At 41.4% G+C, this 14,065-nt stretch overlaps 1 protein-coding gene across 1 annotated transcript; it reads left to right on the top strand.

Moving 5' to 3' along the window:
- Positions 1–10,784: 10,784 nt before the first annotated feature.
- Positions 10,785–11,615, top strand: LOC137348875 (G-protein coupled receptor 15-like). The gene has a single exon (XM_068014108.1). The coding sequence runs from the start codon at positions 10,785–10,787 to the stop codon at positions 11,613–11,615; it is 831 nt and encodes a 276-aa protein (XP_067870209.1).
- Positions 11,616–14,065: the final 2,450 nt, after the last annotated feature.

The raw sequence follows: 14,065 nt of genomic DNA, 5'->3' as shown, positions 1-14,065 counted from the left end.
AATTCAGCACCTTTATTTCCGGTCCCCCTTTGTCCTTTTCACAATCTGACTTTCTTGTATCTGCTGCTGGTAAGGTGATCCAACTGGTAATAAATGAAGTTTTTTTTTAAAGTAACGTTTTGAGATTAATTGTCACATTATTGGAAATTATCGATGGTTCTGACCCTTATTTCCAGTTCTTTAATCTTGTTGCATTCGAGTCATGCTAGCATAGCGTTTAAAATGTGTGAGTGGGTGGATGACTTGATCGTCTTGTATACTGAAGTTGGTTACAATTCAATTATTGAGGCAACTCTAAAGATGCTTTCAAACATGTTTATTGTTGTGCCAGTTTGATATTTTTATGGTGCAAGAAGACTTACACCTTTTCATGGACAATGAACATTGACTGTTAACGATGTTATGCAACATGGCCAAAAAGTATATTTGTTTCTCGATGTGACAGTGCTCATTAAACCAAATTTCCATTTGAGATTTTATTGTACATTCGCAGCAGTTAATAGATTTAATAATTAAGGATCTACTCACTGAGATCAATAAATAATTCAACGAATTACTGACAAAGCTTATGAAATTAACTTCATGTTTATTACTATTTACAGCAAACAATTGTTTTTTGAGTGGATTCATTTAATAAAGAAATATGTGTGACTGAATTTAGAGTCACAGAGTTATACAGCACAAAAACAGGCCCTTCAGCCCATTGTGTCTCTTCCGGCCATCAAGCACCTAACTATCATAATCCCATTTTCCAGCACTTGGCCTGTAGCCTTGTTTGCTATGGTGTTTCAAGTACTCGTCTAAATACTTCTTCAATGTTTTGAGGGTTTCTGCGTCTACCATCACTTCAGGCAGTGCATTCCAGTTTCCATAGAATTAGCACAACACAGAAGAAGAATATCAGTTTGCCCATCTCTTCTGGAGAATGGCCCAGTTATTTCAACTTCGCTGTTCTTTCCCCAAAGCTCTGCATTTTTTCTTCTTCAATTTTTTTTTTCCAATTCACGTTTGAAGGCTACCATTGAATCAATATCCACCACACTAAAATTCTGAATCCCAGTAACTCATGGTGTAAAAATATATTTCCTTGTGTCTTAAATCTCTGTCAGGTCATTATTGATTCTTCGGCCACTGGCAGCAATCTCTTTATTCATTCCATCTGAGCCATTTGTTATTTTTAATTCCTCTAATAAATCTTCTTTTAGCCTTCTCAGCTGAAAGAGAATAACCCTAGCTCTTCTAGTGTCTCCAAATAACTGTAATCTCTCCTTCCTGGAATCATTCTTGTCAATCTCTTCTGGACCCTCTTCAACTCCGTCCTTTCCTTATTCATGTGCAGTACCCAGCATTGGCAACAATATGCAAATTGTGGCTGAAATAGTGTTTAACAAAGGGTTCGCGTAACTTCCTGGCTTTTGTACACTATGGGTTGAATTTTACCAGCCCCTCGATGACGAGGGTCGCGGTACGGCAGCTGGTAAAATTTTACATAGAGAGGCCCACCTCGACCCGTGGTGTCGAGAAGGGTCCACCGCTATATTGCCGGTGGTAGGGGGACCTTGCTGTGGCCCGTCGCCACCTGGTGGCGGGCCCTTCATCTGCATATACAAATGAACCTAAATGAGATGTAAATAAACTTACCTGCAGGCAGCGGACGTCCTATGCTGATTTTACCGACTCCGCGTGGAGTTCTCAGGCGAGAACTTGGTGGGGAGGGGGAGGACTAAAGTGTTCAGGGCTGGAGGGGGGGGAGTGGGAGAAAACATTTTTTATTGAATGTGGGATGGTGGGAAGGGGTTGAAGGGCAAATGTGGAGATGGGGGGGAAGTGCGGGTTGGTAATAAAATGTAGTTTTCTGCTAATGTCCCATAGAAAAACATTGGGAGATAAATAATCCTTTACAGTATACCTTTAAATGTTGAAATTTCTCCTCAGGGCTTGTAGCCCATTAAAAATGGCGCCAGTGCCTGCGCGGTTGCACCAGACACTGTTGCCAGGAATGCGAAGGCCGCCCCCTCTACCTCATCCACCCACTCCGTTTATATGAGCCTCTGCACGTAAAATCATGGGGGCTCCTTGGCAGTACTTCCATTTGGACTGCGATGCGCTGATAAAATTCAGGTTTATTTCTCTGTTAGTGAAGCACAGGAGCCCAGATGTCTTACCAACTGCTTTGTTAACCTGACCTGCCACCAACAAAGATTTGTGCTCAGCCATCTCCAAGGTCTCCCTGCTTTTCCTATCACTTTAATATTGTACAATTTAACATCGCTCCACATTCTACCTATGAATAGGTGCCATTTCACACTTTTCTGGATTAAATTTCATTGCCATATATCTGACAATTCGAACAGACTGAAGGTTATTAGGATCTTTCTCAATGATTACTACATTTTCAAGATTCATGTTATCTACAAAGATAAAAATTCTGCCCTCTATCCCCAATACAAGCCATTAATTTCTATTGACAACAGCAGTAGCCGAACAGTGAAGCTAGGGCAACGTCACTGCACATCTCCCCGCAGTGCAGTAAACAGCCATTCACCACAGCTCTTTGTTTTCTGTGCCATGGACAATCTTCCCTTTTGTCCTTTACTCTCTCATGTCTTCCACCTTATCACAGACTTTCCATTTTGTTTTGATTTTCTCCCCTTCCCACCATTCCCTGCCTCCTTCATTGTTCAAAATCTGTTACATCTTTTGTTCCAATTCTCAGTTAAGGATATCGACATGAAATGTTCCCTTTGTTTCTTTCTTCACAGGTACTGTCTGACCTGCTGCGTGTTTCCAACATTTCTGTTTCTTTTTTTATTATTATTATTCGGATGTCCAGCATCTGCAATATTTTGTTTTGTCTCTGTTTTCTATCATTTAGCCAATTTTGTATCCATTCTCCCCCTGTTTATTTTATTCCATCGGCTTAAATTCTGTTGGCAAGGCTAATATGTGGTATTTAATCAAACACCATTTGAAAGTCTATACAACATCAACTACACTTCGCTGATGAACCCTTTATGCTGCTTCATCAAAATACTCAATCACGTTCATCAAAGATGATTTGCCCTGAAACAAATATCCGTGCTGGCTGCACTATATCAATGTATGCTTGTCCAGGTGGTTATTAGTTTTCTTCTCATTTATTGTTTCTAAGAGTTTCCCCACCACCGATGTTAAACTGATTGCCCTGTAATTGACAGTCTTATCCTCCTACAATTTTCTGCACAAGGATGTAAAGTTTGCAATCCTTTAGTCCACTGACACCATCTCTGCATCTAAGAAGGATTGGAAGATTGTGGACAGCAGCCCTGCAACGTCTTAATTTCCTCAGCAACCCTCTGGACCTGTTGACTTAACCACTTCAAGTACGCCAGAATTTTTAGCATATCCCATTTATCTATTTTATCTCATACAGGTTTCCAGCAACTTCCTCATTTTGCCATAACTTTGACCTTTGTAGGCACCGATGAAAACGATGCCTTCTGCCTTCACCAAATCATCATCACTTTGGTCCTTAATCGGCACCACAACTCCTCTTACAACTCTATTATTTTTAATTCGTACTGTCTCTTTGCAACTATTATTAATTTTTCACCCCCACCCCCCTTTGGACTCTTTTATATTCAGCCTGATTCTCCCTTGCATTATCAAGACCATCTTTGACTCCAATATACCCGGGACAGATCCCTGCAATTCACTAAAATTCGTTCAACTCCTGTTCAGTATGTTTTTTTTTATATTTTCAATTGTATCTTGTGATTCTGCATAACTAATTTCAACATTCAAATGTTATGAACACTATTCCTGAGGTGCCTCTCGACCGTAGCATTCCACAGGACTATATCCAGCAATACTTCCTTCCTCGTTGAGCAGAAGGCAGACTGATCAAAACAATTTTTTTGAACATGCTTCAGAAATTCCTTTCATCTCTGCCTTTAACACAATCACTGCCTCATTCAATATGACTGTGATTAAAATTTCCCATTATCACCGCTCTACAGCTCTTACCTCACTCATTAATTTTGTCCCAAGTCTGTTCCTCTGTCTACTTCCCACTATTTTGTGGCCTATTAATAGCACCAAGCTTCATCACTTTCTTTTTCTAAATTTCCACGTAACAGATTCGATCTTTGATCCTGCAAAGACATTCTTTGTAGCATTTTAATTGTTTTCTTCATCAAAACGGCTACCCTCGTTATTGTTTCCCTTTCCACTCTTTCCTGAATGCTTTGCATCTATGAATATTAAACACACAAGTGTACCCTATTTTGAGTCAGGCCATAGACATCGTCAGAACTTCGTATTCCCACATGGCTATATGTGCCTACAGTTCACCAATCTTACTGACCACAATTCCTGTTTTCTTTTCACACATGCACTCCAAACACGTATGTGACTGTTTAGGAAATGGAGCAATAGCTGCTCAATCTAACTTTACCCTGCACCAGATGATTAGTCACTGGGATAAAATGTAACGGTAATAGAAAATGAGTTTATCAAAGTATCTTTAACAAGCGCAAGATGTTTGGTCCATGGGATCAAATGTACAGGCAATAGGGCATTGACTGGTCAATGTAGATTTACCCTTTCCCAGGTGTTTGGTCAATGTGACAGCATTCAGCATTACCTGATAAAATGTGCAGGTAATAGGGGGGAAACTGATCAATGTAGCTTTACCCTGTCCCAGCTGTTTGGTGAGGAACAGAATTCTAAGCTAGTAAAAGAACAGTGGCTGAAATTATTTTACTTAGAGCCCAGTGTTTGGTGAACTGGACTGTATGTCCAAGCAATAAAGGAATAGCTGATCAATGTAGATTTACCCTGCCCTAGGTATTTGGTGGAGGGAAAGGAATTAGGAAACGATGGAGAATAGCACATCAATGTTATGAGTTGAATGCATTTCTCAAGCTGTGGTGTGGGAGACAGGCATTTCGTTTCTTGGGGCACTGGCTCCAGTATGAGTGAAAGAGGGAGTTGTGTCATTGGGATGAGGTCCACTTATACTGGACTGGGACCAATGTCCAGAAGAATATAATAACCAACGCTGTAGATGGGTCTTTAAGATAAAAAGTTGGGGAGGCTTAAAATGATGGGGAATTTATAAATCTAAAGGGAAAAATCAAGGGCACAAAAAAGTGTGGCGATTTGGGTAAAGTTAAACAGAATGTGACCGGAAAGGACGGAGAGTTCAACGGTAATAGTTTATCAGCAAATAAGTCAAAACAGGGGAAAATGGCAGAAAGTTAAAATTAAAACCCCTTTATCTGAATGCCCAGAGGATTTGTAACAAGTAAGACAAGTTAATAGCACAAATAGCGATAAATCGTTTGACCTAATATCATTATTGAGATGTGATTGCTTGCTGACCGGAGTTGGGAAGTAATTATTCCAGGGTACTTGAAATGTTGCAAAGACAGACAAAATCAAGCACGAGGTAGGGTAATGCTGATAATTTTTAAAAAATTACATAGGACAATATAGGAAGGATCTTGGCTCGAAAGAGTAGGAAATAAAATCAGTATAGTATCGGCGCAGGCTTGGAGGGCCGAAGGGCCTGTTCCTGTGCTGTAATTATCTTTGTTCTAGGTAGAGATACGAAATAACAAGGAGAAGCTAAGACATGTGAGAGCAGTTTAGTGAACTCGTAGTAGCAGCTATAGTGTTGGATATGGTATTAATCAAAGGCAGTTAGGATGGCAACAAATCTCTGCCTTTCCAGAGATGCACAACAAGAAATAAAAGGATTCAACAGCCGAAACTTAACTGCACCAGCCAGATAAAGACTGTGGCTACAAGAACAGGTCAGAGACTGGAATTTCTACGGTGAGCAACTCACCTCGTGTCGCCCCAAATCCTATCCATACTGAATATAACCTCAAGTCACCAGATCTCTGTGCATAAAATGAAACCATGCTGAACTGGACCTGTCCACACTGAATGTAGCCTTGTGAAATTGGAGGTTTCTACAATAAATGCAATGCTGATGAACTGGACCCCTCCACGCTGAAACTAATGTGCAGTACCAGGCCCAGGCCTGGGCATGCTGGCCTTAATCATGTTCATCTAGCCATCTACACATTCGATATGTGCCCGCTGAACTGGGCAAGATCATATTGGCAGTAACTGTGTTGAATTGAGCCTGTTTACATTCAATAGAACCAGGCAGACCTGAAGCTGCCCTCACTGAAACTAACAATACAGAACTGGATTTGTCCACTCTGTAAATGTGCTGAACAGGAATTTTCAACACTGATTATTAATGTGCAGACCTGGACCAGTTACACAAATTATCACAGTGCTAATTGAGCATATCTCCACCCAACGCAACTGTACTGAACTTGACCAGTCAACACTGAATACAATGGTGTTGATTTGGACTTTGCGGCACTGTGAATTAGCGTGCATAACCAGAAGTTGAATATAACTGGGCTGAACCAGTTAACACCGAGCGTAACTGTGCTGAAATAAACCTGTGCACATTGATTGTGACCCTGCTGAACCTGATCTCCCATACTGCATACAACCGGACCGACCTCGACCGGTCCACACTAAATGTAAATGTGTTCAACTGGACATGTCTCCATTGAATATAACCGAACTGAACTTGACCACCAGTACTGAATACAACTGTGCTGAACTGGACTTTTCCACACAAAAACAATAAATGTGCACAATTAGACCTTTGCACACTGAAAGTACCGTGCTGACAGCGACCAGTCCACACTAAATACAGTCAGCTGCGTTGAAGAGGATTGTCTGCTTCAGAGGGATTTGGAATAAGATCTATATGACCCGGGATCACACGGAGTGGAGCTGAATAGTGATCAGGAGCGAGAACTTTGTTGGAGTTTCCTTCAGGACTAGAATATCTCTGGTCAGTTATACCTTGTGCTGTGGGCACTTAACAAGAAAGGGTTTAAACCCAGGGATCCACTTTCAACATTGCAACCGCCTGTTAAACTTTTAATTGTCGTAACTGTAACTAGGATCATACTATAGTCGCTGGGTATTTCACTTCAGAGCTGTGACATGTCTCTTGAAAAACATTCCATTCCAATTGTTTCAATTAGTGTAATTAATGTAAAACATCAAATCATCTAATTATCTCCCTGGAGCCTGACATCAGGTATAAACGTGACAATCTTTGAGTGAAGTTCAGATGGGCTCAGAGCTTCTAAAGAAATGCACGGACTGACAAAAGGTCTGGTATTTGCCATTTACTATCCGGTCCTCGCAGCTATTGGGGTTCCAGGTAAAATATTGTACTTGTTTATTAGTAAAATAAATCATTGGTTAGCTTTGTCACTGCTCTCATTTGCCATTAGCGCTGCTCTTTCTCCCCCTTAATGGGATAATTTCGCTACTTTAATGATTAGATTAGATATACAGCACTGAAACAGGCCCTTCGGCCCACCGAGTCTGTGCCGAACATCAACCACCCATTTATACTAATCTGACACTAATCCCATATTCCTACCAAACATCCCCACCTGTCCCTATATTTCCCTACCACCTACCTATACTAGTGACAATTTATAACGGCCAATTTACCTATCAACCTGCAAGTCTTTTGGCTTGTGGGAGGAAACCGGAGCACCGGGAGAAAACCCACGCAGACACAGGGAGAACTTGCAAACTCCACACAGGCAGTACCCAGAATCGAACCCGGGTCCCTGGAGCTGTGAGGCTGCGGTGCTAACCACTGCGCCACCCTAGGGGGATGAGTTTTACCCTCCAATTGTTATCATTTTTTACTGCATCATTTTTTCCACTCTAACGCTATTATTCTGCCATTGTAGTGATATCATTTCGTGGAAATTTACTGATATTTTTTTCATCATTGTTATAATTTCTCCCTTTTAGAAGTGTCATCAATGGTATAATTTTTTCACATTACTAGTGTCATTTCTCCTGCTTTCCAGTTTACTTTCCATTTTGGTGGCCCAATTTCTCCACTTCAGCGGTATCATTTTCCCGTTAACTGGTGCCATTTCTCTGACCTGAAAGTATAATTTAGTGCTTCTAATAGTATAGGTTTTCCCCTTTACTTGTGACATTTCACGGTGTAAATGTAATTCTATTATGGTATTAACACAGTTACTGTGGGTGAATTATCACACAGTTATCATGGTGTAAATTTAGTTCTATTGTGTTATTGACCCTGCAACTGTGGGTGAGTTATCACTGTGTTCATGGCATAAATGCATTCAGGAGAATGTGGCAAGTTGGATCCAGCATCGGCTCAGGGACAGGAAGCAAAGGATAATAGTCAATGGATATTTTTGTGAATGGAAAGCTGTTTCTAGTGGCGTTCCACAGGGCTCAGTGTTGGGTCCCTTGCTGTTTGTGGTATATTTTAATGATTTGGATTTAAATGTGGGAGGCATAATTGGGAAATTGCTAAAGACACAAAAATTGGCCGTGTAGTTGAGCGTGAAGAGTATAGCAATAGACTCTGGAAGGATATCAATGGTTTGGTTGAGTGGGCAGAAAAGTGGCAAATGGAATTCAATCCAGATAAGTGTGAGGTAATGCATTTGGGAGGGCGAATAAAGAGAGGGAATACACAATAAACGGGAGGATATTGAGAGGGGTAGAAAAAGTGAGAGACCATGAAGTGCATGTCCACAGATCCTTGAAGGTGGCAGGACAGGTAGATAGAGTGGTGAAGAAGGCAGATGGGTTTCCTTTATTGGCCGAGGTATAGAATACAAAAGCAGGGATGTAATGCTGGAAGTGGATAAAAGACTGGTTAGGCCACAGTTGGAGCATTGCTTACAGTTCTAGTCACTGAATTACAGAAAGGACATAATTGAGAGTACAGAGGAGATTTACAAGAATGTTTCCAGGGCTCGAAAGTTTCAGCCATGAGGAAAGATTGGATAAGCTAGTGTTGTTTTCCTTAGAACAGAGGAGATCAAGGGGTGACTTAATTAAGGTGCACAAAATTATGAGAGGCCTAGATAGAGTAGAGAGGAAAATTCTGTTTCCCCTAGCAGAGAGGCCAATTACCAGGAGGCACAGATTTAAGGTAGAAGGATTAGAGGGGACATGAGGATTTTTTATCACCCAGAGGGTGAATGGTGGTGGAGACAGAAACCCTCAATTCTTTTAAAAGGTAACGGGACATGCACCTGAAGTGCTGTAACCTGTAAGGCTACAGACCAGGTGTTGGAAGGTGTGACTAGATTGGGTGGCTAGCTTTTTTCGGCTGGCAGGACACGACAGGCTTTTGGACTCCTCTGGGCCGTAATTTTTCAATGGTTCAATGGTTCTATGGTTCTATAGCGTTATTGACACTGTTACTGTGAATGAATTATCACACTATTATCACGGTTTAAATGTAGTTCAATTGTGTTATTGACACTGTTAGTTTGGGTGCATTATCACACTATTGTTACAGTGGAAATCCAGTTCTATAGTGTTATTGCCACTGCTACTGTGGATGAATTATCACACAGTTATCACTGTGTAAATCTTGTTCTATTGTGTTATTGACCCTGTAGTTGAATTGTCACAGTTAGTACAGTATAAATGTAGTTCTATTATGTTATTGATACTGCTACTGTGGGTGAATGATCACTGTTACCATAGTATAGATCGAGGTCTTCTGCGTTCGTGACGCTGAGTGATTTTCTGATTTGCACAAATGATTCACTGATTGAAATTATTCAGCAATTAAATAATTCTTGACTGAATTTAATGAATGAATTATTTGAAGGAACATTATTAGTTATTAACAGAATATAAACAATGTAACAAGTGGCTGTCTTATGAATGAATATGTACTTACTCTAAACTCATCCATAGCAGTGTTTGTAATCTCAGTCTCAAATGCACACTACTTCTGCCCGGCTCTCCACTTTCCCATTAGTTGCTTCTGGCTGTTCTGCAGTGACAACTACTGAGTCTGGATGGTCATTTTACTCCAAGCAATACTATGTCCTGTATTGATTCCGTCTTCAACCTTCTCTCCATATTTTGCATAACTGGTGGCATCTCTCGCATCTGAGTAAAAAAGGTTTTAAAGTTCAACATCCACTATAGAAGTCGATGATCATTGACACCTCCATCACAGCGCAGTACTGAGGAAGTGCTTCGGTGTAGGAGGCTCCTTTCCTCAAATGAGAGCGCATAATTCACCACTTCCACTGGTACAGATCGACACCAAAGTTCCCAGCTGAGTAACTGAAGAAATGCGTGGAGTTATCACTGCATCTTCAACTATATCCCCTCCACAAAGTCAGGAAACACTAATTGTCGATTGAGTTCTTTCTGCTTGGGATCCTATTGAACAAAACGACAGTAGAAATTTACCAACAGTGAATGATTTTACAATAATTCGTTGGATGTGGGCCTTGTAGATTCTCAGAAAGATATAATGCATTTTTGATGCAAGTTTTTGCTACTTTACTGTTAGTTTCCAGTGTTACTGCCGCTTACTGTATCATTTTCCCTCTTAAATATGTTCCAGAATATGTTAGTGACGGTATTTTTCTTGTCTGTTTGATTTTCCCATTTTAGTTTCCGATGCCTTCTTGTTCTCCATTATGCTTGATTGTATTATATTACAATCCTGTCTTATTTTCAATCACGATGATTACTTTAAACACAAGCTTAAGCGATAGTTGTCCAGTAATGTTTCTGTTCTCGCTTGTTCACACACATACACTCTCCCTCTTTCTCTTAGTCTCTCTGTCTCTATTACAGCTAACTTGGCAGTGATTGTGATCCTGTTCCGAGGAAGATGCGGTCTCTCCAGATGTATCACTTACTACCTGATGTCCATGGCGGTGTCGGATCTTCTCGTCATGATCACCGTTGTGATATTAAACCGGATTGCTGGTATTTATTTCCCATTCAGTTTCCTGTTCATCACGCCTGTATGCAGTCTCCGTACTGTCCTAAACCATGTGATCATAGGCTGTTCAGTCTGGTTAACGGTCGTTTTCACCTTTGATCGCTATATAGCCATTTGTTGCCAGAAGCTGAAAATAAAATACTGCACCGAGGGAACAGCAGCGTGGGTTGTAGGAATCGTAACTATACTGAGCTGTTTAAAAAATGCCTTCTGGTACTTTATATTTCAACCTTTGTATACAATCAACAATATACCCTGGTTCTGCAAAATGAAATTAATATTTTATACGTCACCTGCATGGGTTGCATATGACTGGATTTGTCGCATTTCAACCTCTTGTCTCCCATTCATTCTCATTTTACTGTTCAATGCTCTGACTGTCAGACACATTCTAGTGGCCAGTAGAGCTCGCAGGAGACTCCGGGCCCACAGCAATGGAGAGACTCAGAGCGACCCAGAAATGGAGAAGAGGAAAAAATCCATTGTCTTACTCTTCACCATCTCGGGCAGTTTCCTCCTGTTATATTTGCTGCTTTTTATAAATTTCCTTTATGTCCGAATTGCGAAATTTAGTTATTTTTCCGGTTCCAATTTCAATGAATCAAATTTCATTCTGCAGGAAGGCGGACTTATGCTACAGCTTTTAAGTTCCTGCGTCAATCCATTTATTTATGCAGGGACCCAGAGAAAATTCAGAGAGGAGTTAAAGAATGGAGTGAAATATCCACTGAGTCGAACTGTTAAATTGTTTAAATGATGAAAATAGCACAATCAAACTTGAATTGCAGATTATATTCCATCCATTGCTGTCCTTGTGCATGCCACACACGGCACCACTCCCAGAAAAATGGTCACGTGCGTTGACATCCTTATCCATTCTGTGCATTTCAAAATGTACAAGCAATGCCACATCACCGCAGAATTCAGTGTTGTAATATGCTCGCCTTTAGTTTCCAGTTCTCTTCCCCATGCCAACTTTCGCTTATTGCATTCCCATCAGCTCCAAGGGCCCAGAAGTATCGCTACATTCATGTGGGAGCTAGAGAGTCCGCCCTCTGACCTATTATTAGCTATCATGTTAAACTATTCAATGAAGGGACATCAGTATCCCTGCTGGGAATGATTTGGGTCTGAAGGGTAATGTGTTTATTTATTCATTTAGAGATACAGCACTGAAACAGGCCCTTCGGCCCACCGAGTCTGTGCCGACCATCAACCACCCATTTATACTAATCCTACATTAATCCCATATTCCTACCCCATACCCACCTTTCCTCAATTCCCCTACCACCTACCTATATTAAGGGCAAGCCTTTGGCTGTGGAGGAAACAAGAGCACCCAGCAAAAACCCACGCGGCCACAGGGAGAACTTGCAAACTCCGCACAGGCAGTACCCAAAATTGAACCCGGGTCGCTGCAGCTGTGAGGCTGTGGTGCTAACCACTGTTCTTTAAGGAAGAATGTAAATACATTGAAAGCAGTTCAGGGAAGGTTTACCAGACTAACACCTGGAACGGGTGGTGTGTATTATGAGGAAAGGTTGGACAGGCTAGACGTGCATCCGTTTGAGTTTAGAAGAGTAAGAGGCGACTTGATTGAAACATATATGAGGGGTCTTGATACGGTGGATGTGGAAAGGATGTTTCCTCTTTTGGAAGAATCTAGAACTAGGGCATTTAAGACAGAAATCTTTACATTCCTTATATTTCCCCTCGAAAGCCCCTTAACATCTTTAGACAACATCATGTAATCTATTCTCTTTATACTCTCATGTAAGTAACTTTGATCACTGGTGGGTCTGTTAAGATCTCCACAGTCCCCAAAGGTTTTTCCCTCCTAACACACATGTTGATTGGACTCACAAAGTCGAGATTCTTCCTTTCTCAAAAAGTGTTCACAATGGGACAGGTCCTGCCACTGTCACAAGGTGTAAAATTAGATACGATAGTAGGGGTTGAGGGGCGGTGAGGGGGATGAGGGGGTGGGGGTTAATGCCCGCTTCTAATGCAGGAACAGAGACGTTGGTACATTGGTACATTGGTATTTTGGTTTCTGGTACATTGATGAGGAAAAAGTTAATAAATGGGAAGGTGTGGCTTGACAGACAGTCACAGAAAATAACTGACAAGGAGGTCATGGGGCAAAGGCTAAGACAAAGAGTGTGAATGGTGTGGTGAAAGAAATTATTGAACTCGATGTTCAGTCCGGCAGGCTGTAGTGTACCTAGTCTATAAATGAGATGCTGTTCCTCGAGCTTGCGTCGATGTTCACCAGAACACTGCAGCAAGCCCAGGACAGAGATGTGAGCATGAGAGGAGGGTGTGGGGGTGGGAGGGGGGGTGTTGAAATTACAAGCGAGAGGAAGCTTGAGGTCATGTTTTTGGACTGAGCAGAGGTATTCCACAAAGCAGTCACCCAATCTGCATTTTCTCTCACCAATGTAGAGGAGACCACATTGTGAGCAGAGAATAAAGTATAGTAAATTGAAAGAAGTACAAGTAAATCACTGCTTCACCAGAAGGGAGTTTCTGGGACCTTGCATAGTGAGGAGAGAGGAAGTAAAAGGGCAGGTATTACACCTCCTGCGATTTCAGGTGCAGGTGAAGCAGCGATTTACTTGCACTTCTTTCAATGTAGTATACTGTATTCACTGCTCACAATGCGGTCTCCTGTACATTGTGGAGACCAAACACAGATTGGGTGACCGCTTTGCCGAACACCTCAACTCAGTCCAAAAACATGACCCCGAGCTTCCGGTTGCTTGCCATTTCAGCACACCCCCCCTTCTCTCATGCTCACATCTCTGTCCTGGGATTGCTGCAGTGTTCCAGTGAACATCAACGCAAGCTTGAGGAACAGCATCTCATTTACTAATTAGGCACGCTACAGCCTGCCAGACTGAATATTGACTTGAGAACATGACTGCCTCAATTTTGTTTTAGTTTTACTTGTTTCTTTTTAATTTCATTTTATTTTAGTTTGTTTCATCATTACACATTTAACCATGTGCCTGCCCAGTGCTTTTACTCATGTTTTTGCTTTTGGCTAGGGCTTTCATTATTCTGTCATTTAACACCCTCTCTGCACTAATGCATTCTCTTTCACCACACCATTAACACGTTTTGTCTTTGCCTTTGCCCCACGACCTCCTTGTCAGTTATTCCCTGCAATCCGCTATCCTATCAACACCTTCCCATTTGTTCATT

Source organism: Heterodontus francisci, chromosome 34 (genome assembly GCF_036365525.1).
Source record: "Heterodontus francisci isolate sHetFra1 chromosome 34, sHetFra1.hap1, whole genome shotgun sequence".
Lineage (NCBI taxonomy): Eukaryota > Metazoa > Chordata > Chondrichthyes > Heterodontiformes > Heterodontidae > Heterodontus > Heterodontus francisci.
This window is presented reverse-complemented; position numbering and strand designations above follow the sequence as displayed.